This window comes from Oryza brachyantha, chromosome 7 (genome assembly GCF_000231095.2).
Source record: "Oryza brachyantha chromosome 7, ObraRS2, whole genome shotgun sequence".
Lineage (NCBI taxonomy): Eukaryota > Viridiplantae > Streptophyta > Magnoliopsida > Poales > Poaceae > Oryza > Oryza brachyantha.
In genome coordinates, this window is record NC_023169.2 from 9,050,233 (window position 1) to 9,072,411 (window position 22,179).

The 22,179-nt window shown below is 42.2% G+C and overlaps 2 protein-coding genes across 7 annotated transcripts; one reads left to right on the forward strand and one right to left on the reverse strand.

Annotated features, from left to right (window-relative positions):
* The first annotated feature begins 353 nt into the window (after nt 1-353).
* Nucleotides 354-2,652, forward strand: LOC102719130 (CASP-like protein 1D1). Its single transcript, XM_006657589.3, has 3 exons — nt 354-897; nt 1,038-1,164; nt 2,148-2,652. The coding sequence occupies exons 1-3, from the start codon at nt 623-625 to the stop codon at nt 2,370-2,372; spliced, it is 627 nt and encodes a 208-aa protein (XP_006657652.1). The 5' UTR covers nt 354-622; the 3' UTR covers nt 2,373-2,652.
* Nucleotides 2,653-3,068: 416 nt separating this feature from the next.
* Nucleotides 3,069-10,959, reverse strand: LOC107304664. Of its 6 annotated transcripts, XR_005812264.1 has the most exons (5): nt 10,681-10,957; nt 10,461-10,538; nt 8,472-10,355; nt 3,381-3,497; nt 3,069-3,294 (listed from the first exon to the last, which is right to left on the reverse strand). XR_005812264.1 is itself a non-coding variant. In XM_015839657.2 (3 exons), exon 3 carries the CDS (start codon nt 9,846-9,848, stop codon nt 8,922-8,924), a length of 927 nt encoding a protein of 308 aa, XP_015695143.1. In that variant the 5' UTR covers nt 9,849-10,355; nt 10,447-10,538; nt 10,681-10,959; the 3' UTR covers nt 7,805-8,921. The 6 variants fall into 6 exon arrangements, 2 of the variants coding, with proteins under 2 accessions (XP_015695143.1, XP_015695141.1); XR_005812263.1 differs by having other exon boundaries at nt 3,069-3,497; XR_005812266.1 differs by lacking the exons at nt 3,069-3,294; nt 3,381-3,497 and adding an exon at nt 5,916-7,362.
* Between the last annotated feature and the right edge of the window lie 11,220 nt (nt 10,960-22,179).

The window sequence follows — 22,179 nt, forward strand, 5'->3', positions numbered from 1 at the left end:
AAATATTTTATATACTCATGTGAATGTAATCAAACATATGATCAACAATGATTATTCTGATGTTGCAGTTCTCTGCGTTGCCCAATATAAAGTGTATTATGATTCGACTGAGAAAATAGCAAAGTTGATTGTGGATACCGGTTCAATTTTATCTGGGCCAGAGTAGATACATACATACATATATTTATGGATCAACTGGATCATGAGCCTTGACTTTCCACGATGTGAACAAGACTGCAATGAATAACAAAGCAAGAGGCCGGAGGATCGGGTCGAAGTTGTACTTGGCGTATAAGAATGCCCTATTGCCTGCGTTTGGCTCATCCATCCATCGACTAGTCAGTGTACGCAGCCACACCAGTCCAACCTAAGCGAATTAACGAAACCCCTCCAATGCGGTGGCTAAGTTATCCAGTCACATCACGCTATCTTCCCCAGCGTTTACTTGCTGCGAGATTACCTCACAATCCGACAACTAATTAAGTTGATCTGACAGCGTGCATTCTCACGCGAGCCGGCCAGATAATCTATAAACACAGCCGTGCTCTACACCAATATCTCTCACTATACTAGCTGATCCGTGTTGTTGCGACCTTGTGTTGTTTAGCTGAAGGGAAGCGATATGGCCACCGTGGATGGGACAACGGCGAGCACCGGCGCGAAGACGGCGACTGTGGCGTCGGAGTCGGGCGGCGGCCGGTACGGGCCCCCTGCTGCACCGGCGAGCAACTCCGGCGCCCAGGTGGCGCTGCGGGCGCTGCTGTTCGCCGTGTCGCTGTCGGCGCTCGTGGTGCTGGTGACCGCCAAGCAGACGGTGATGGTGCCCGTGGTGGTGAGGCCGCCGCAGTTCATCCTCGCGCCGGTCCCAGCAAAGTTCACCCACTCACCGGCGCTCATGTCAGTATACATACATACATACATATATATACATGTAGTCTGTAGACAGATTGACAAAATAATTAACTTTTTATTAAGTGTTGTTATACTGATATGTTATATATCTTTGTTGATGTTTGGACCTGTTTGGCTGCATGCAGATATCTGCTGGCGGCGCTGTGTGCGACGTCGTTGTACAGCTTGGTTACGGCCATCAGCTCGCTGAGGTTGCTCTCCAGCTCGGCATGCTCTGCCAGGACGCTCTTCCTCCTCATCCTGCTTGATGTGGTGAGCTCCACCCCTCTATCTCACCAATTCACCATGCGCAAACTATCATGCATGTAACAGTTTCAGCAGCCAGAGCTGTAGCATGCATGCCACCTGACTACTGCGCCTGGTCTAACATCGTTATCCCGTACAATAGTTCGGTTTAATTTCTAGTTTGATGATTTTGTATTTCGAACCTACGTTTACTCACTCATTTTACTAAAATAGTTACATAATTACTATATATTTTATGATTTACTTTATTATTAAAAAAACCTTTAAGCATGTCATGTTTTTAGATTTACATAAAAAATTAAGATAACTTGTCAATCATATATCTAAAATTTAATAGTGTTAAATATAAGAATCCGAGAAGATATACGACCATCGATTTTTCGACGTACACACGCAGTCCCAAGCTGATATGACCTGGGCAGGTTAGTCAGAGCTTGTTGTTAACATATCGAAATATATCAACTAATTAAATCAACCGAAGGATGTGTGGAAAGGTTAGTTGCAGATATTCTATTATATTAACGTACAGTAGTAACATCAATTAATAGTAGTCAGTTTAACCAGCTTGACTCAGGTACGTACGTTTGAAAATTCAAACAAAGGGAAATTCAAGAATTATCAAATTAAGCATGCACGCACAAGCACAAGTTATTCTATAAAATTCAACAGCGGGTCATGCATGACAATCGACGAAAAGAACTGCTCTCTCCACGTTTTTATTTAATGCCATTGATTTTTACATCCGTGTTTGACCACCCTTCTTCTTGTTTAAAACAAACGTATAATTATTAATTATTTTGCTGTAATTTAATTTATTACTAACTTATAATTATACATATTTACACATAAATTTTGAACAGTCAAATGTTTAGATCGAAAAGTCAATTACGTTAAATAGAAAAATGAGAGAGTAATATTGAAAAAAGAGTTTACATATATACTGACCAATTTTACTCCCTCCCTCTCTGGTGGCGTGGACGGGCATGCAGTTCTACGCGGGGGTGATGGCGTCGGCGACGGGATCGGCGGGCGCGGTGGCGTGGGTGGGGCTGAAGGGCAACTCCCACACCCGGTGGAACAAGATCTGCAACGTCTACGGCAACTTCTGCCGCCACATCGGCAGCTCCACCTTCCTCGCCCTCCTCGCCTCCGCCCTCCTCCTCCTCCTCGCCTTCCTCAACGCCTACTCCCTCTATCGCCGAACCCCCCGCTAGGCGCTAGCTCATCCATCCATCCGGATATATATATATGTATGTCGCCTCCCGTACGTACGTAGCTGCAGATCGACCGATCGACAATTAGCCGTTCTTGCGGCTAGCTAGTGGATTCCTGTGCCGTGTGTATGTGCACTGCAAGTGTTGGAACACACTTTTGTGTACGTGTGTTGTGATGTTTTTAGCGCTTTCTTTGCTGCCGGCCGGTGGCGCTTATGTTGTACGTTCCTGCTGTCGCATCTCTGAAAATTCAATCTATCGTTTCCTCGGTTTGATGTAATGATTTTTTGGTTGAACTAGTAGAACATAAGCAAGCATTTCGGTCGCATTCCATTCTACGTGTGGATTTTATAATGCATATTCTCTGCCACGGAGCACGTGTTGTCACTGATTCGTTGTTCTCTATCAAGGGCTTGCCTAGTTCCCAAAAATTTTTGCATGAAATATTACGTCAGACGTTTGACCGGATATCGCAACAAATTTTCAGACACGAATGAAAGAAACAAATTCTATAGCTCGCCTAGAAACCGTGAGACGAATCTTTTGAGCCTAATTAATCCGTCATTATCACATGTGGGTTACTGTAACACTTATGGTTAATCACGGATTAATTAGGCTCAAAAGATTAATATCATCATTTTCCCCTAACTGTGCAATGCAATTAGTTTTTATTTTCATCTATATTTAATGCTCCATTTACATGTCAAAAAGATTCGATGTAATCTTTTTGGAAAAAGATTTTGGGAACTAAACGAGGCATTTTACATGTTCAAAATGAACTGCTAGCTCAAATTAATTTGTCAATATCACTAATATTGAGGATTGAAATTCAAACCGCAAGTTCATGTTCAACGTACTACTTGTTGGAATGTTCACATATATGGCCCCAGTTCCGCACGCGCGCCCATCCGACTGAATTCGTCTAGTTTTCATGTTGAATAATATTGTTAAGGCAATTTAATTGATATGTATGTTGCTTGTCAAATTAATACTTCTACCATTACGTACGAAAGTTGCCTTGCCAGTCTTGGACTGTATTGTTCGTGCGCTTTCACATGTTGATGTGGGTTGTCCAATACTCCCATTATGATGATAATTGCGGCAATTTGGTCTAAGCAATTCGTCCTGCATAAAATTCAGTTTTATTGTAAAGAGTATTTTAACATTAACTTATATTTTTACATATTTATATATATTAAGAGTAAGTTTTACCCAAAAAAAATACACGTTGCTCGATCAAATTCTCCTCGAACTACAGATTTATACTGATTTAGAAACGTGTATCATACAACTAGAAATTTAATACTGACCTTTTTTACAAAAATATATATTTAAAGCTTTGTGTCGAAAACTAAGTGTTGAATATCAATATAATGAAATGTTACGATCATACAAGCAATAATTGTCGTTGTCATCATCTAACCGATAACTGACCGCGAGACCAGGAGGGAAATTAATTGCTGCCGCTGAAATCCTATACGCCACAAGGACGCGCCGCCGAGCTGCCATCGTGTAGGTAAATCAGAGTACTCCAGCCAAGAAGGTTTCTTGGACCGATATATAACGAAGGATCCGTTTCTTGGACCGATATATAACGAAGGATCCGTCTAGTGATCGATTGTTTATAAATTTTAATTTCATCTATCAAATACACGTACTGCTATTGGATTATAATATGAAGACGTGTACGCAAATCAAAAAGCTAGCTCATACACATCCTCTCCCTAACCCCAAATATTAATTGTACACGTGTTTGATAGAAGAATAAAAATAAACGTTTGATCAGTGGTAAAAGTGCATAACAAAAGGCCTACGTGGCTTGGAATGGATCACAAACACCACACATATCTTCCACGTGTCGCCCAACAGCTTTCCTCCCCTGCACGATGGCCACCTTGCGTGGCTACTCTACGGAGGGTCAACACACAGTGGCCCTATATTAGTTGAGCAATTTTATAGTCTAACAAAACGTAATAAAAATATCTTAAGGTACTAACTCGTGGTATCAAATCGTTTCTGATCGTTAAATCTAACAACGCACATACTACTTAGCTAGATCTAATGATGAGAAATAATTTGATACCTCGAGGTACTGATATCTTAAGATATTTTTTTGTTGGATCGAAGCAAATCTCATATTAGTTACTTCAATTTATGGGACACCTAACGTACGTGCTAATTACTATCCTGATTTTCAAAATATACGTAAAGTGGTTGATGATTTTTAAGATATAAGTAGACTACCCGTATAGTTTCAAAAACCATGTGAGTATCATTTAGTTGTTCTTGTTGTGAGGAATTCAATTTAAGCAATAAATATAATATATCTATCTACTCATATCATAACCGAAGGGCCAATGTAATTAAGTCCAAGTACAGTAATATGATGATAGAATTTCATAGTTGCTATTGATCAAGCGTTCGAAATTTTCTAATTCATCAAATGATTTGTATGGCCGTTAAGATTTTTCTTCATGATCTGTGCACGAGTTGTCGGGCCAGATCGGACGCACATTTCTACGCTAGGCTGTTCAGCAGAATGGGCCCAACTGCCACACGCGGCCCACCTAAATTCCTACGCCTCCCCCTCCAAGCTCCAACCAGAATGACCATCTTTTGTTGTTTTTATTTAGGCCTGTAATAGTGAAAAACCACATCCTAATTGGTTATAGCGTTGGCCAAAGCAAATATCAGATTGCCCATTACCTAAAAAAGATATTCCCTACCCCGACCCTGTTTCATAATATAAGATGTTTAACTTTTTTCTTACAATGTTTGACCATTTGCCTTTTTCAAAAAATTATGAAAATATCATTTATTTTCTAGTAACTTACTTTATTATTAAAAGAACTTTAAGCATGACTTATTATTTTTTATATTTGTACTAGATTTTTGAATAAGACGAATGCTCAAACGTTGCAAAAAAAAAAGTCAAACATCTTATATTATGAAACAGATGTACTAACATACATAGTTCTTGGCCCCACCTCAAAATAATTTCGAGTTTTCAACGCACCTCATCTAATTATCGTGCAAGAAAATTATTACCTCATGATATGTAATCTTGCTTGAAGAACGCTGAAAAGGCAACTGGAATCATTGGAGCACTTATTTTCAAGAGGAAGGGTCAAACATATATTAAAAGTTTAATGATGTAACCTATGGACTTAAGAGTTCTAACCAGATCATTAATGAAATGGTCTGAAGAGCAAGCAATTCTGACTGTAGTAGCCCTAGCTGTTAGCAGCAACCTCTTGCAGAATTTAGGCAGCGTTTAGATTACAAAAATTTTTGCAAGAAATATCGCGTCACACGTTTCACCAGACGTCGAAAGTGGCTTTCAGACACAAATGAAAAAACAAATTACAGATTCCGCCAAGAAACTGCGAGACGATTTTTTTAGACTAATTAATCTGTCATTAGCACATGTTGGTTACTGTAGCACTTATGGCTAATCATGTCTTAATTAGGCTTAAAAGATTCGTCTCAGAATTTCTCCCATAACTGTGTAATTAGTTTTTGTTTCATTTATATTTAGTGCTTTATTTATGTATCCAAAGATTCAATGTGATGTTTTTGAGAAAAAAAATTTAGGAACTAAACAGGGCCTTACATTATGCATCCTTCAATTTCTTACCATGCACAACTCATTTCAGTTTCAGCTAAAAATCTAAAAGGTACTGTCAGTGATCAGTGGCCAGACTACAGTAGCAACTGCCTCAAACCATTGTGCTACTACTCAGACTTCCACATGACGTGCCGAAGGGCATTTACAGTGTGTGGCAATGTGGTTATTAAGTGATCATACCATGCCACGTCTGCCACCAGTCAGTGTGGAGGGGAGAAGGGGAGAGATGGCGAGGGTGAGTAGCCTCGTCAAAACTCTCGCTTCTTCTGCATTGGTTTTGCTAGAGAAGCCACAAAGACATGGCCAACAAATGCATTGAGCGAACGAGGAACTCTACCCCAAACCTAAACAGAGGAGGGGAATACAGGTGATCGGAATTATGAGTAGTTGCTGCTGACACCCCCGAGATCGGTGGTCACTATCGTTAGGGACGAAAACGGTCAGAAAACTGTCTCACCCATTACCCATTTCCATTTTCATATTTTTTTTGTTCGAAAAAGAAAACGGAATGATAGAGGCGGAAATAAAAACGATATTGGTATTGTCGGAATTACGAAAACGGAACCACTGATACAAAAATATATCGATATCTGTCGGTAGATGGAACATGTCAAAAATAACGTTATATATAACATTAAATATTAAACATAAAGATAGTTAAATAACAATACCACTTCATACTTACATCATACAAATTAATAACATAGTAAATACAGAGGATGGGAGTGTACGGGTTGTTCAGAGTTAGTGAGTAAGATGGGTTGTGTGGATGTGATTGTGAGACTTAGACAAGCTAGAGGATTTTGTGGGCTTTCAAAATTTTTCTGGTAAATTTTAGAAATTTTTGGTCCAATACAAAATTTCGATAAAACAGTCAGAAAAAATACGTTACTGTTTCCGTTACCATTTCTGGAAAACTTTACGTTTCCTTTTCCATTTCCACAAATTCCCGTTACCGGCTAAAATGCTCAGGAGAAAATAGAAACAACAGCCAGTTCGTTCGGGATTTTTCATACCATAAACAACAGCCAGTTCGTTCGGGATTTTTCATACCATTTTCAACCCTAACTATCGTTACATGGGGTTAGAGGCGCTAGATCCATAGTGGCCAGCGAAAGTGGAGAAGTGGAAGTAGATAGCGGTGGATCTAGATGGGCTCATCGGTGTGGATTTGGTGAAGTTCGAAGGCATAACTAGAGGGAGAAGGAACATTGCCGGCCCAAATAAGTCTCGTTGACCCGCCCTGATTTATGCTCGTCGGGAGCTCATCGACCGCATCGCCTCCTAGAGCTCGTCCACCCACTCACCCTCACAGCGATTGAGATGGGGACTAGACGAGGATGGCAGACCCGCTGCCTCATTCTGTTCAATGTGGTGAGAGGGCTCACGTATGCGGTAGTTGTCATGACTAGAAATTTAAGCAATTTCCAAAGTTACATATGTATTAAATCTGAGTGCAATACCAGCTCGGGTACATGAGAGAGAAACCTATAACAGTACCGTCATCTTATAGAACCAAATAAACGTTAACAAGTCTTAATAATGCAGGTAATAGAATACAGAATGTAATAGACGTGGCAACAGCTGACAAGCAGTCCTCGAGCATAGTGACTCGCCTAGTCTTCCAAGGTATACTCATCTGACTCAACACATGCTTCTAAGGGAAAAGAAGGAAACACCAAAGCTGGGCGCAACCACTGTACGCAAGAAGCCACACCGAACAAATGCAACAACAATGCACAGGAGTACAAAGGAAAACATCCTTAAGGTTGATTTGTATAAATCAACATTTATAAAACATTTATTTAGAAACAGCAAAAACATACATAATTATTAATCAAAGTTAAACCATCTAGTGGCAGTGCCACAACACGCTACACCATGACAACCATTCACCGATACTGTGCTACACCATACATTACCGGCTTCACCCATTTATACTAGCAAATTATTAACCATGTTTATTTAATTATAAAGAGTGGGACTAATCAAGGCGAATCTAGATCAATCACCCATAACTAGGGCCATGACTGTTCGAACAGTTTTATACTCTGAACAAAAGTGTATAACTTATCCACAAGACATAACGTCACGTAATTGTATGCTAGTATGTCACCATGACATCCTGCTAAGAGGTTTTGACAAAAGTATTCACATAACCCACCCCTAACCATTTACATAACACTGAGATTGACCCTTACCTACCATGGATGTGACTAGCAAAACCATGTACCCATGACCCACCATTAGTCATATTTTAGTTGTTTTAAATCATGAACTACTTTCATTTAGAGCTCAAAACCCGATATGTCATATGAGAGTGAAAATAGTGCAGTATCCAAATTATCTAATAAAATAAATAATAACGACTAAGCATGTAATTAAACAACATATAAAGTAACCCTAGATGACAAGATAAAGGTAATACATACAACCATAGTAGCATAAGCGTATCCAAAAGGTGGTTCTACCTGTGCTCTGCCTTGCCTGTGCATCTTCACCTCTTTGCTTAGTTAGTGATTGCTTACGGCTTACAAGGCATACGGAACATGACGCGCACAAGCACGGAATGCAGTACTGGCCCTCTGGAGCCTAGCCTGATGTGTTGTATGAACGATGAGCCCTTTTATGGCACAAGCTCAATACCAGCCAGGAGGTTGTCCACTGGATCAAACTCCCATAGGTACAAGGGCAATGGCACCATGCATTGTTGAGCCGCCTCATTCAAAAGCAACACACAGGAGCTGCGCACAGCGACCATGGTGAAACAGAGAGGCCAATGCATGCACACAACATACGAAAGAAGCCTGAACCAACGAGAGAAGAACACACGACCTAAAAAGGGAAAGGCAGAGAAAAGAAATAAGCAGACACTGCCAGCAAGAGATCGGGCCTGAGCAAGCACCAATACACAGATGGCCCTATATACACGCATAGAGAAGAGACGAGAATGCATGAGTCAGAATGGTTAGTGCAACGGCTAGCAAAAAGACGACTGTTAGAAAGAAGTAAAGGAAGCAGCAAAGGGCGGTATGAGGACACAGCCAACAAACAAAAAAAACGTTATCCCGTGTGGTCATGGGCCAAGCAACACAAAAAGCACAAAGACGTACACCTACACATATATCGGGCGATGCACACAACACGCTTAACAGCACAAAGTACCAGAAGCAAGATGGACAGGCAAACAATAATCGGTGGCATAAACACGAGCACCATATCGCAGGGAGCACGGTAGGGGAAAAAAAGAGGGACAACAGAAGCATAAAACGAAGACACCGCAGGCAGAGACAATGGATGGTAAGGGCATACACAGTGCACCATGCTAGCAAGTAGCTCAAGTCATCCACGTGGGAGAATCTCCACCGTGGAGGAGAGAGGGAAAAAAGTCGTGCCCCCCCAGCTGTCAGAAAGTCTTCGGTAGGGTACGAGTGGTTTGAGAGAGAGAGTGTGTGGACTGAACAAAGAAAATAGGACGAGCTCCGGGGAAGGGAAGGAGGGACGGTCGTGCCCGTGGCGAGGAGAGAGCGGAGCCGAAGAAGGGCAGGAGGGGCGGCAGCGCCGGCAAACCGATGGAGGGAAGGAGGGGAGCAGCGCCAGTAAGGGGAGAGCAGATCTGGCGGAGGGAAGGAGGGGGATGTTGGGCGGCGGTGTCCGGGTTGCTCTCGGCGGCGGTCGCGTCGGCGAGCCGATGGAGGGAAGGAGGGGGCACGACGCCGGCGAGGGGAGAGCAGCTCTGGCGGAGGGAAGGAGGGGGATGTCGGGCGGTGGTGTCCGGGTGCTCCCGGCGGCGGCCATGGGTGCGGGAGCTGGCCTGCGCGGAGACCGCAAGGAACGGGTGCCGCCATGCCGGAAGGGGTCAACGTCCCTATCGGACATCCAGATCTTGGGCGGCCGCGGCGCCATCGGCGAAGAGAGCGGCGGCTTGACCGACGCGCTTCTAAGAGACGTGCGGCGTGAGGTTGGGGATAGTAGTCTACGATATGAACCTCTTGTGTGATTCATTTCCAAGAAATAGGTCCTTTCTGTCGAATTTTCAGATATACAAAGAACAGGGATTAAAGTAAAAAATCAAAGGGCTGAAATGTAAAAATATTTGTGGGCCCTATTCAAGGATGCTGCATTGTGCACATGGGATCTTTGCGGGTGGCTCAGTAGGCTTTTGCAAGACGTGGCTAATGGGACTCAAGGGCTATGCCGCACTGTGCATGCCCTAAGGGGTTGAGCATTGGAATCACCTTTCAGTAGAGCACAGACGAAGACAGGGAGGAAGAGGAGAGCAGCAACAGCCAGCACAGCCCCGAATACCGCAACAGCAGGCAGAGTGAGCGGAAGACGAAGAGAATGGAAACAGACTGCACCAGACAACATAAGAAAATACAGTTAGAAAAGTAATGGTAGCAAGAAAAGGGAAGATCATAGCAACGGGAAGAAAGAGACGAACACCTGGGAGAACAGACCTGCAGCTACACGAAACACCGAAGACGCAAAATCAGGATCCCTTGAAACAGCGACGAAGCAAGGCCATATCGATGAGGCTACAAAGAAAGGCGACAAAAGGTAAGCTGATGGCACCAAAAAGAAGCAAGCAAACAGCACCGGGGAAGATGAGCGGAGAGACAAAGAAAAGTAAAAATGTAATCCCGGCAGCGCACGAAGAACGGCCGCAGGCAGCCTTACCCCAACATCGCGGAGGCAGTGACTATACCGGGCAAAACATACGAGGAGTGGAGCACACGCAGAACCGAAGTATCACCGAAACAACAAGCAAGCCGAAGAAAGCAAAACAACAAGAGCGAAACGAAACTGGAGAGAGGAACAAAAAGGAGTGGAGCACGGAAGAGAAGAGAGGAAGCAAGCAAGCACAGCAGGAGGAAGGCAGAGGAGGCAGCCTACCAGTCAGCCAAACTGACTGGAAAAGAAAGCCAAAAAAGTCGGGAACAACACTGGACGGGAGACAGAAATGAAGGATAGCGTGCACGCACTCCACAACCAAAAAACGATAGAACAACCATGGCGGTCCACACGACAGCGCGGCAGGTCCATGCGCTATGCCTAGCGAACACAAACGTTGCAACCCAGGCGGACGCAAGCAACCACACTCGCTGACACAGTGCATAGGCGGCGACGTTGACAGGGCATGCCTGTAGGGGCGTGGCGCACAGAAAAAACAAATAGCCAGAACGAACGTCGTAGACACAACCCACAACCGATAGGGCGAAATATAAAAAGTTGCGAGCAAGAAAACAATTGAACCGAGCCATGCAGATAACAAAGAGGAAAAGGGGACTGCACACACGATAGCACAAGAGCAGAATGAGCCACTCCCATGGTAGGTAAACAGATAGAAGGCAACTGCATGGCCCACCAACAGCGACATAATAGCCATGGACCAAACGCACCGAGCACAGCAAGCACAATTATTACATGTATAACATGATGCATGCCAGACGGACAACTTTTGATCCAAGAATTTAATGTGAGGTGAGAAACAACTATCAGATGATGCATGTGAGATCAGATCAGAGCAGCGGTCGTCAGGTCTACATGTATACATACGCATGCTTTGCACCTTAGTACTGTAGCTATATACAGCTAGCCGCATATACATAAACGTACTGACCAGTGTAGCACACTGACCATTGCAACTGAACTGACGATTCACGGATGCATGGCCCTATATGTATGTCCGAGAGTAAATCTACTGCACAAGTAGTAGTATATATAGGTGTACTGACAGACTGCACACCCAGCTAAACAATCTCTGTGCATGTATACAGTGCCATATAGTATGACAGTTTTCTAATTCACAGTATATATCCAGTGTGTTTATTAATCTTGGTATGAACTTCAATGAATAAATTAAGGCGGTGTTTGATTTTTAGTGCTCTGTCCCATCAAATGGTTAGATGCTTACTATAAATAGTAAACGTAGACTACTAATAAAACTCATCCATAATCTTAGACTAATTTGCGAAACGAATTTACCGAGCCTAACTAATCCATGATCAGCCTACGTGATGCTACAGTAAACATGTGCAAAATATCGATTAATTAGGCTTAAAAATTTCATCTCGAGAATTACCACTTATTTATAAAATTAGTTTTTTTTATTAGTCCATGTTTAATACTTCAAATAAATATCAAACATCCGATGTGATATGTGATATGGGGCTAGAAAGTTTAACCCCATTTAAACAACCCCTAACTTAACTGTGTCTTGGATCAAAAGCTCTCAGGGAATGACAGCAAGCAGAGCTAACAGCGCGGAAAAACAGAAAGGGAGACCAGGGAACAGCAGGCAGGGACCCACTCAGCAGCCACGGGGAGCAGCATGCCCCGAGCGCACGCAAGTGCGAGAAGCAGCATCAACTACGTGGCAGCAAGGCGGCAAGGCCACGACAGCGTTCGCTTTAAGACTTTAGATTCCTGCCGCTGTTGCACCTATCTTTTTCACTTTGTAAGCTAAAATTTAAATTTGAATTAACTTAGGAGTTTTTCGTTGAAGTTTATTTTCTAGCCCTGACTTTTAGAACGCTAATAATACATATATATATATATATAAAGGTTTATTTATAAATTATTTTTCATTTGCAAATATACATTTGATTTTTTTCATAAAAAACCAAACAATCACCCCCTCTTCTCGGCTCAGCATGTAGGGCTTGGGAACCACACACACGCCGTGTTCGTTTGCAATGGTAAGTAACCTATATTCCTCATTTTTCGCGTACCCGCTTTCCGAACTATTAAACAATGTGTGTCTTTTTAATAAATTTCTATAGAAAAGTTGTTTTAAAAATTCAGATTAATCTATTTATCTAATTTTTCTAATTAATAATTAATTAATCATGTGCTAATCTCCACATCGGTTAACAACTACCACGCCGAACTTAGCCGCTGTTGGATCACGAGCACGTACGGAGTATCAACAGTAGCATGCGGCGCCGAGCATTGCTTTGTATCGTGCATGACGCCTATGCCTACTGGTTAGTTATGTCTTAGGAGTTAGGAGGCGTTACAACTGTGCTCTGCAAAGCTTTTGTTTGTGGTCTCTTGCGTTGCTCCGATCCTTTGTCTGCAGTCTGCTTCCTTGCCTTGCAGTACGTAGTGCCACGGGAGCGGCCAACCCACCTCTATTGTACAAGAAAAATGATGTTAGAGCTACCTCAAGTATGTCAGGTATAAGGGGTGCCCAAGACCGGCATGACCTTAATATCATCTACGACTATCACATTTATTGGAATTTGGCAATAAGCGTCTTAGGAGAAATAATTCCTAAATATTCTCAAAAGTCCACGTTAGGTAAGATATGCATATAAACTTTACCCACACCTTACTTATTTTCAGGAGATAAGGATCCCCTTGAAGCGAAGGATACTCTCCTAGTCATTTGAGGGATAGTTTTAGAGACAATTAAAAAAACACGCATGCGCTCGATCACCTCGCCGGACATGGGAGCACGCTTGTGACATGCGCATAAATGATCTATAAAAATAGGCTCCTCAAGTTGGCAGACATGGATTTATTTAAAGTTTGTTTTTGATACTTTCCACATTACGGTCTGTTTGGAGTTCAGATAGGTTATATATCACTTATCTAGTTTGGTTATAAGTTGTAGATATAGTGCAAGCATCCTCAACACATGTCTCTACAAAGAAAGAAAGTAGTGGCTTCCTTGAAATCTTTGGCCCATAACAACCTTTGTAATTTTAAATGGATGAAATCAAGGAATATAAACTAATTGAATTTGGAGAAGGAATATATAACTTGAAATTTCTCTGGAGGTGACACAAAGAATAATAATTCAAAGGAATTTATCTGGATATAATCAAAGAATCAAATTTAGAGGAGTTATTTAAATGGATATCAAGGAATATAAATGTAAGATTAAGATTTTTAAAGAAAATGTGAAATAGAGGAGTTATTAGTCGACTTCTATCGGAATTTTGAAATAATTCCAAATAGATTTGCTGCAGGTATAAGAATTTGAAAATTATTGGGACGATGAATGGTTGTGGGTCGAGGACAATTTTAAAATAAAAGTGAATTTAAGAAGTAAAGATTTTTAAAAGAATAAATAAATATGAATAAAAGAGCAGCTAAAATGAAAATCTTCTAAAATTTGGGAAAATTTGAGTCTATTACACAACCGCCGTCGCCTCCCGCACCGCGTCGCTCCCCCGCCCTCGCACCACTTCCCATATACACTATTGTCACCACCGCAAGCACCTCGCCATGCTACGTGCGCTAGCCACTGTGTCACTCAGGAAGGCCGTTGCAGCCGTTATGCCTCCTTTGGCCACCCTCTTGCTATAAAGACCTTACCCTGAGCTTCCTCTCATCTTTCCACATCAGCCGTCTATCGCCGTTCTCGTGCCCCTCGCCCGAAACCACCACGGCCCCTTGCCATTCTCGTGCCCCTCGTTTCGAGCTCAGATATGTTATATATCATTTATCTAGTTCGACCTCCCCTAGATCAGAGCCGGCACCTACCACTAGCCTTGTGCGTTCGCCACAGGCAATGCAATGCCGCCCATCACTTGCTAAGCCCTCTCTCGAGCGTGCCTGTCCGTCAGATTGGCCTTGGGGTCGACCTCGACCGTACGCTCCCAACAGCCTCCTGTGTCGCGTGGAATCTGCCTAGATGCCAATGGGGCCGCATCGATGGCAATCATGTGGTGCACCGCAGGTCATCCGTGCCCGTGGAGTGAGTCCACTGTGCACCGGCCACTCTTGAGGGCCCACCTGTCAGTTGACGTCAGCCCTAGCTAAAATTATGCAATTAATTGTAAATCAATTTCTGTTTAACTGGAAAAAGCCTGTAAACTTCAAAAGTTCATAACTAACTCATACAATATCCGTTTAAGACTATTCAAAATTCATTAAATCTATAAAATGGAAACAATCCGATAAAAACAGTTTTTTTTTACTTTTTTCTCAATATCCATTTAAGACTATTCAAAATGAAATATATGCTTTAGATTTCGGTGATTCCGATACTCCAGTATATTATGAAGTTTTGGCGGAAGCTTGTCCATAACTGCAAGGCAAGTCACATAGCAATTTTTTATCGTATTTGACTTTTTTTGAATTATTTTCATATTTATTGTTGCATATTTATAAATTATTTATGCACAATTTCACAATTAGCAATGAGACACTAACTTCGTTCTTAAATATAGCATTTTAATATTTTTTAAGTAGTGATTACGGTCAAGAAGAAAATATTATGATGATTCTTAAGAAGTGAGAAACAAACAAGGATATTATATTATAGTAGGTGGGGGTAAAATATGAAGAATCTTAAATGAGAAATGATTGATAGGATAAGTAATACTATGATAATATTATAAATACATATATTTTAATACAAGATATATAAATAAAATTACTTTAAAAACTTGCATTTTAAAACAAAGGGAGTCGTTTCGAGAGGCTGCAACTTCGTCACTACGGCCTACCTATTAGAGTAGAAAAATATCAATCGGTTGGCTACTTTGCATGCCTGTGCACTGAATTTATGGTGCAACAACAATTCGATCTCTGCATCTTTTCATTAATTCATCCATGACCTGCATATGTGCCTGGTTGACTGCTTGTGCATTATATTACTCGTTCATTTGATCTTCGAAAGGCACATTTGACTTCAAATTTAAACTTAATTTGAATCAACCATTCTAAACAATGGCTACCCAAGTTCTCATGGATGCACCTAGGCTCCAAATCTCATCTCACGTATTCACGGTGACATTGCTTCTCTCTCGTTATCACCGAACTTCTCAGAGACAGGTCGCCACGGGGTCTGCTGCCATGCGCCTCTGCCGTCTTCTACAGGCGACATCGAGCCCTCGCTTAGCTGGGTGAGCGACAGCCAGCGGGAGCAGAGCGGCAACTAAACCGCAAATTTTGTATCTCGTGGGCCAAATTTTCCATATTCATGTCTACATCCGATTTCCGATGCCTCGTAAGTCCTTGAAGACTAGACCAGCAGCTAGCACAAACAACACCAAGATTGTTACCAGTTGCAGTGATGAACGTCAAGAGCAAAGTTAATAGTTAGATACATAGATAGATTATAGATATATAAAAGTCTGCCTGCGTGCTTGCTATCACTGTGCCAGCCCTGCCTCAGTTGCTAGCTCTCACCTTTCGGCTTGTATTGTGCTGCAGCTAGGTTATATATCTATCCTATCCTATAGTCTGCAAATATGATTTACTTATCACCCCCGACTCATTTATCATGTAATGATGTAGATTATCAGTATTTTGATCTATAATGTCCTAGATTCCCCCGCTTTATTGTCAGTAATATACCATATAGACAATCATATATATAAATATATATACAAACATACATACATATATATATATATATATATACATATACATACTACCAAAACTCTTACACATTAATATGAATACCCTTGACTCTAGTTGGGCCCTCTAGTTGGACCCACCCCTTCCGGTAAAGTCATACAATTTATAGGAGGCTCATCATACGGAGGGTATGCTCGATGTTCTCCTTTTTTAAATTTTTTTATACCCGGCACAAATGAGGTTAACATTTGTGTCAAGCTATGCCTATACATGGCCCAATTAACTCACCCGCCCTTTTTTCTATATTTTTTATACCAAGCACAAATAAGGGTCTTATTTGTGCCCATTCCACATTAACCCGACACAAATAGGCATGTCCACAATTTTTTTTATACCCGGCACAAATAACCAGGTGTTTATTTGGGGCGCACGGGAGCCTTCTTTTTGGTCTATCTGTGCGGAGTATTAGGGAATCAGCACCGATGTTCTGGCGTTTTTTGGTTGTTCCGTGGTAGTGAGTAAAGAAGGATAGTATTTTGTTTATCAAGCTTATATTTGTTAAGATCTTAATAAAATTCCTAATATAAGAGAATCGGTAATTTCAATTGTAGTTTCCAACGCCTATCATTGCAAGAAACCTTTTAAATAGCATCTATCACTACGCCAGAACCCTACATCTGTGACGGGATAACATTGACGGGCCTACGGATTGGTCAGAGATGCCCGTTACCTTTGACGGGTCATTCGGTTTGCCGTCATCGGTGAGCCATCCGACCGTGGCCCGTCACAGGTATCCCCTCACCTGTGACGGCCCTAAAGAAAAACACGTCAGAGATGACTCAGTGATGAATTTCTCGACCAACCCGTCAGTGGTATCTCCTCACCTGTGACGGGTCGTGGCTTTATAAGCCGTCACAGGTGATGGGCCGTCACCTGTGACGGATTTGTTTTTCAGCCGTCATAGATGAGGTCATAAGCAGTGATGGAGGAGATTTTATTTTCTCCCAGCAGGACCCGTCAGAGGTGAGGTTTACTCACCTCAAACGGGTTTAAGCTCTCACCTGTTTGAGGTGAGGGAGGAGATATTATTTTCTCCTAGCGGGGCCCACAACGGGAGGAGATAAGGCCAATCGATCTCTCGGTTCTCTTCCCCATTTCTCTCGGTTCTTTCTCCCATTTCCCATTTCTCTATATCCCTCTCTCTCTCTGTATGCGAGCGGCGGCCAGGCAGGGGCGGGGGGGGGGGGGGAGGCAGCGTGCTGGTCCGACAGGGGCGGTGACGCCCTCTCCTCCGCTAGATCCAGCAGGGGCGGAAGGGGAGGCGCGGTGGCACCAGACGGATCTGGAGCCGTGGCGCGGTGGCAGCCAACGGTGGGAGGGGAGGCGGTGGTGGCCTGATGGCGGCGCCCTCCACCTCCTCCAGCTCGAGCTCCAGCCGCCGCCTACGCCACCACTCGCGGGCTCCGCCAACTCCACCTCCGACCACAGGCTCCGCCGCCTCTACTACCGCCCGTGCCTCCGCCTACACCTCCACCGGCCCAAGCTTGCAGGTGTTGGCCGGATCTGGAGCTCCTGGGCGGATCCGGGCCCCAACCGCCAGATCTGGCGGCCGTGGTGATGATTTTTTTGTGCCCAAATGATTGTGAATGTGAAGTGATTTTGTTCTTTGGCCAGATGAACGTGATTGTGATGTTTCTTGTGAATGTGATTATTTTTGTGATTTGTTAATGCCTAATAAAAGTCTACGACTAGCTGTGCTTATAATTATTTTTTGCCACATTCTTTAGGTCTGTGACGGGTCTCAATTAAGACCCCTCACAGATAAGGATCGCCATCAACGAGTTAATATATTTACCCGTCATTGGTGAAGGTCATCAGTGACGGATTTTCGTTGTACTCCGTCAAAGGTGACTTTTACCATTGACGGGTCTTTACCCGTCACAGGTGGTTCAATGTCATCAGTGACCACTGATCTGTGACCAAACACTTTATCCGTCACAGGTAAGAGTATGAGCCCGTCAGAGATGACGTGAACCAATGTAGTGTATCATCATGTTGGATTATAAAAAGTGAATTGTTCTCCTTACCTCATTAGCATACCCTTTCGAGTTGAATTGGTTGGTGCATCCAACCCAACATGGTATTAGAGCCAAAAGTCTCGAGTTCAAATACTTGCAGGCGCGTAATTAAATAATTGCAATCCACTTCTATTCCACTATTGAGGCTTGATGGATCCTCACGTGAGTACAAGTGTGGGAATGTAAAGTGAATTGTCCTTGGGTTGAGTTGGTTGGTGTATGCAACTCAGTACATCATTTTTCTCAGTTATAGACCTGATTCCCACACACTGCTCTGTGATGTTGTCCGCAGAGACCTAAGCATACACGGTATTTAAGTTTCATGTAGATAGGTAACGTGATGTTCTATTTCAGGTGGCATTCATACACATCCCTGGCCTCTTTACTACTCTCACAATCTCTCTCTAGTTCTTTCTTTGCTAAAAAATCAAATTAATGAAATGTTATGATTTGGAGGTGTCAGGTAGGTGCAACAGGTAGTTGCCTTTAATGAAGCATCATCACAATAATAGTAAGTGTGGTGGTGACATGGAGTATAAGTATATATCTATGGTGATAAATGATAAATATTTCATTGATGAGGGAAATAGCATGGCATATAAGTATATATAGATCTATGGCGACCACCTACAAGCTCAACATAGCTGGCCGTCCTTGCAGACATGGCACCCAAAAGAATCTACTACAGCTTTCAAATGCACTGATCAAGACAAGTACTATCATAACTGCCATGCTTCTTCCCCTGCTAAATTCCAAGATTCATTCCCTCATATATATTGACATTGCACAGAACAGAAAAAGAAGAAGCAAACGAAAGTTGCGTGTCAGTATATATGATAAAAAGAATTATATTCTCTTTGACGAAAATATAGGAATGGTAGGTATTGGGAACGGTGTGGTTGGAAGCATATTACCCTATGAGCCAATGGTGCAAATAAGACAGTTTGTCTTTGGTTTTTTGTGTCACTTCTCGTGATGCATAATGGCCTTGTTGCTCACCTGGCCTAAATTATCCTCATTGCATATCCCAGTGCCCCTACAACGAGACACATGGCCCATATATGCATGTGCCACTACGACCGGACCAACTATCACAATCACATATTGTCAGACGTCGTCGTGTTGAGGAAGTCATGTACCCTCACTACCAAAGTTCTGGCCTGCAAGAGCATGAATGGGACCACGCAACTCCACAAGCATTCTTTAGCATATGATTGTTTGTATCTGAAGTCCACGATGTATAAGGCGCATGAACATCATGTAGCGTGGTTTCAATGGTGGTCTCAGGACCACCTATAAAAAGGAGATATAGCCACTCTACAAGTCAATTTTTCCCTAACACATGAGCTATCTGAACATTGGCTGACCCCTATAGTCTTTTATATTTTATCTCTTCAAGTTTTTAATTCAGTACCTTAATATATCAATTTCCATATTACGGTCCGTTTCGAGCTCGGATAGGTTATATATCATTTATCTAGTTTGGTTACAAGTTATAGATATAGTGCAAGCATCCTCAACACATGTCTCTATACAGAAAGAAAGTAGTGGCTTCCTTGAAAACTTTGGCCCATAACAACCTTTGTAATTTTAAATGGATGAAATCAAGGAATATAAACTAATTGAATTTGGAGAAGGAATATATAACTTGAAATTTATCTGGAGGTGAACACAAAGAATAATAATTCAGAGGAATTTATCTGGATATAATCAAAGAATCAAATTTAGAGGAGTTATTTAAATGGATATCAAGGAATATAATTGTAAGAATAAGATTTTTAAAGAAAATGGGAAACAAAGGAGTTATTAGTCGACTTCTATCGAAATTTTGAAATAATTCCAAATAGATTTGCTGGAGGTACAAGAATTTGGAAATTATTGGGATGATGAATGGTTGTGGGTCTAGGAGAATTTTAAAATAAAAGCAAATTTAAGAAGTAAAGATTTTTAAAAGAAAAAATAAATATGAATAAAAGAGCAGCTATAATTAAAATCTTCTAATAATTGGGAAAGTTTGAGTCTATTACACAACCGCCGTCGCCTCGCGCACCCCGTCGCTCACCCGCCCTCGCACCGCTTCCCATATACACTACTGTCACCACCGCAAGCACCTCGCCATGCTACGTGCGCCTGCCACCGCATCACTCGGGAAGGCCGTTGCAGCCGTTATACCTCCTCTGGCCACCATCTTGCTATAAAGACCTTGGCCTGAGCTTCCTTTCCTCTTTCCACATCAGCCGTCTATCGCTGTTCTGGTGCCCCTCGCTCGAAACCACCACCGCTCCTTATTTTTCTCTATCCCTGTGTTCGGCTGCCTATTCCACCACCATGTGCCTGCGCCCGCTGATCCTCCCTTCGACCTCCCCTAGCTCGGAGCCGGCACCTACCACTAGCCTTGTGCGTTCGCCACAGGCAATGACACCGCCACCCATCACTTGTTAAGCCCTCTCTCGAGCGTTCTTGTCCATCAGATTGGTCTTGGGGTCGATCCCGACCGTACGCTCCCAACAGCCTCCTGCGTCGCGTGGAATCCGCCTACATGCCAATGGGGTCGCCTCGATGGCAATCATGTGTTGCACCGCATGTTGGCCGTGCCCGTGGACTGAGTCCACTGTGCACCGGCCACCCTTGAGCCACTAACGGGTGGGACCTGCCTGTCAGTTAACATCTGTCCTAGCTAAAAATTATGGAATTGATTGTAAATCATTTTCTATTTAATTAGAAAACAAAGTTCAAAAATTCAAAACTAATTCATACAATATTCATTTAAGACTATTCAAATTTCATTAAATCTATAAAATGGTAACAAGTCGATAAAAACAGTTTTTTACTGTTCTTTCCTCAATGTACTGTTGTGTGTGTTTTACATTGTATGCTTTATATTTCAGCGATTCCGATGCTCCGGTATATTATGAAGTTTTTGCCGAAGCTTGTCCAGAACTGCAAGGCAAGTCACATAGCAATCTGTTATCAAATTTGCCTTATTTTTTGAATTATTTTTATATTTATAAAATGTTTGCATGTTTATAAATTATTTGTGGACAATTTCACAATTAGCATGGAGACGCTACTTACTAACTTTATTCTAAAATATAAGCATTTTAATATATTTTTAAGTAGTGATTACGGTAAAGAAGAAAATATTATGATAATTCTTAATAAATAAGGAACACACAAGGATGTCAGAGTAGGTGGGAGTAAAATAGAAAGAATCTTGAATGTGAACTGATTGATAGGATACGTAATATTCTGATAATATTATAAATACATATATTTTGATACATGAAATATAAATAAAATACTTTAAAATTAAAACTTATATTTTAAAGCAAAGGGAGTCGTCTCGAGAGCTGTAACTCCGTCACTACGGCCTACAGTAGAAAGATATCAATCGGTTGGCCGCTTTGCATGCATGTGCACTGAATTTATTATGCAACAACAATTCGACCTCCGCATCTGTTCATTAATTCATCCATGACATGCACATGTGCCTGGTTGACTGCTTGTGCATTATATTACACGTTCATTCGATCTTCGGAAGGCACATTTGACTTCAAATTAAAACTTAATTTGAATCACCCATTCTAAACAAAGGCAAGTTCACATGGATGCACCTAGCCTCCAAATCTCATCTCACGGATTCACGGTGAAATTGCTTCTCTCTCGTTATCACCGAACTTCTCAGAGACAGGTCGCCACGGGGTCTGCTGCTATGCGCCTCTGCCGTCTTCTACAAGCGACATCGAGCCCTCGCTTAGCTGGGTGAGCGACAGCCAGCGGG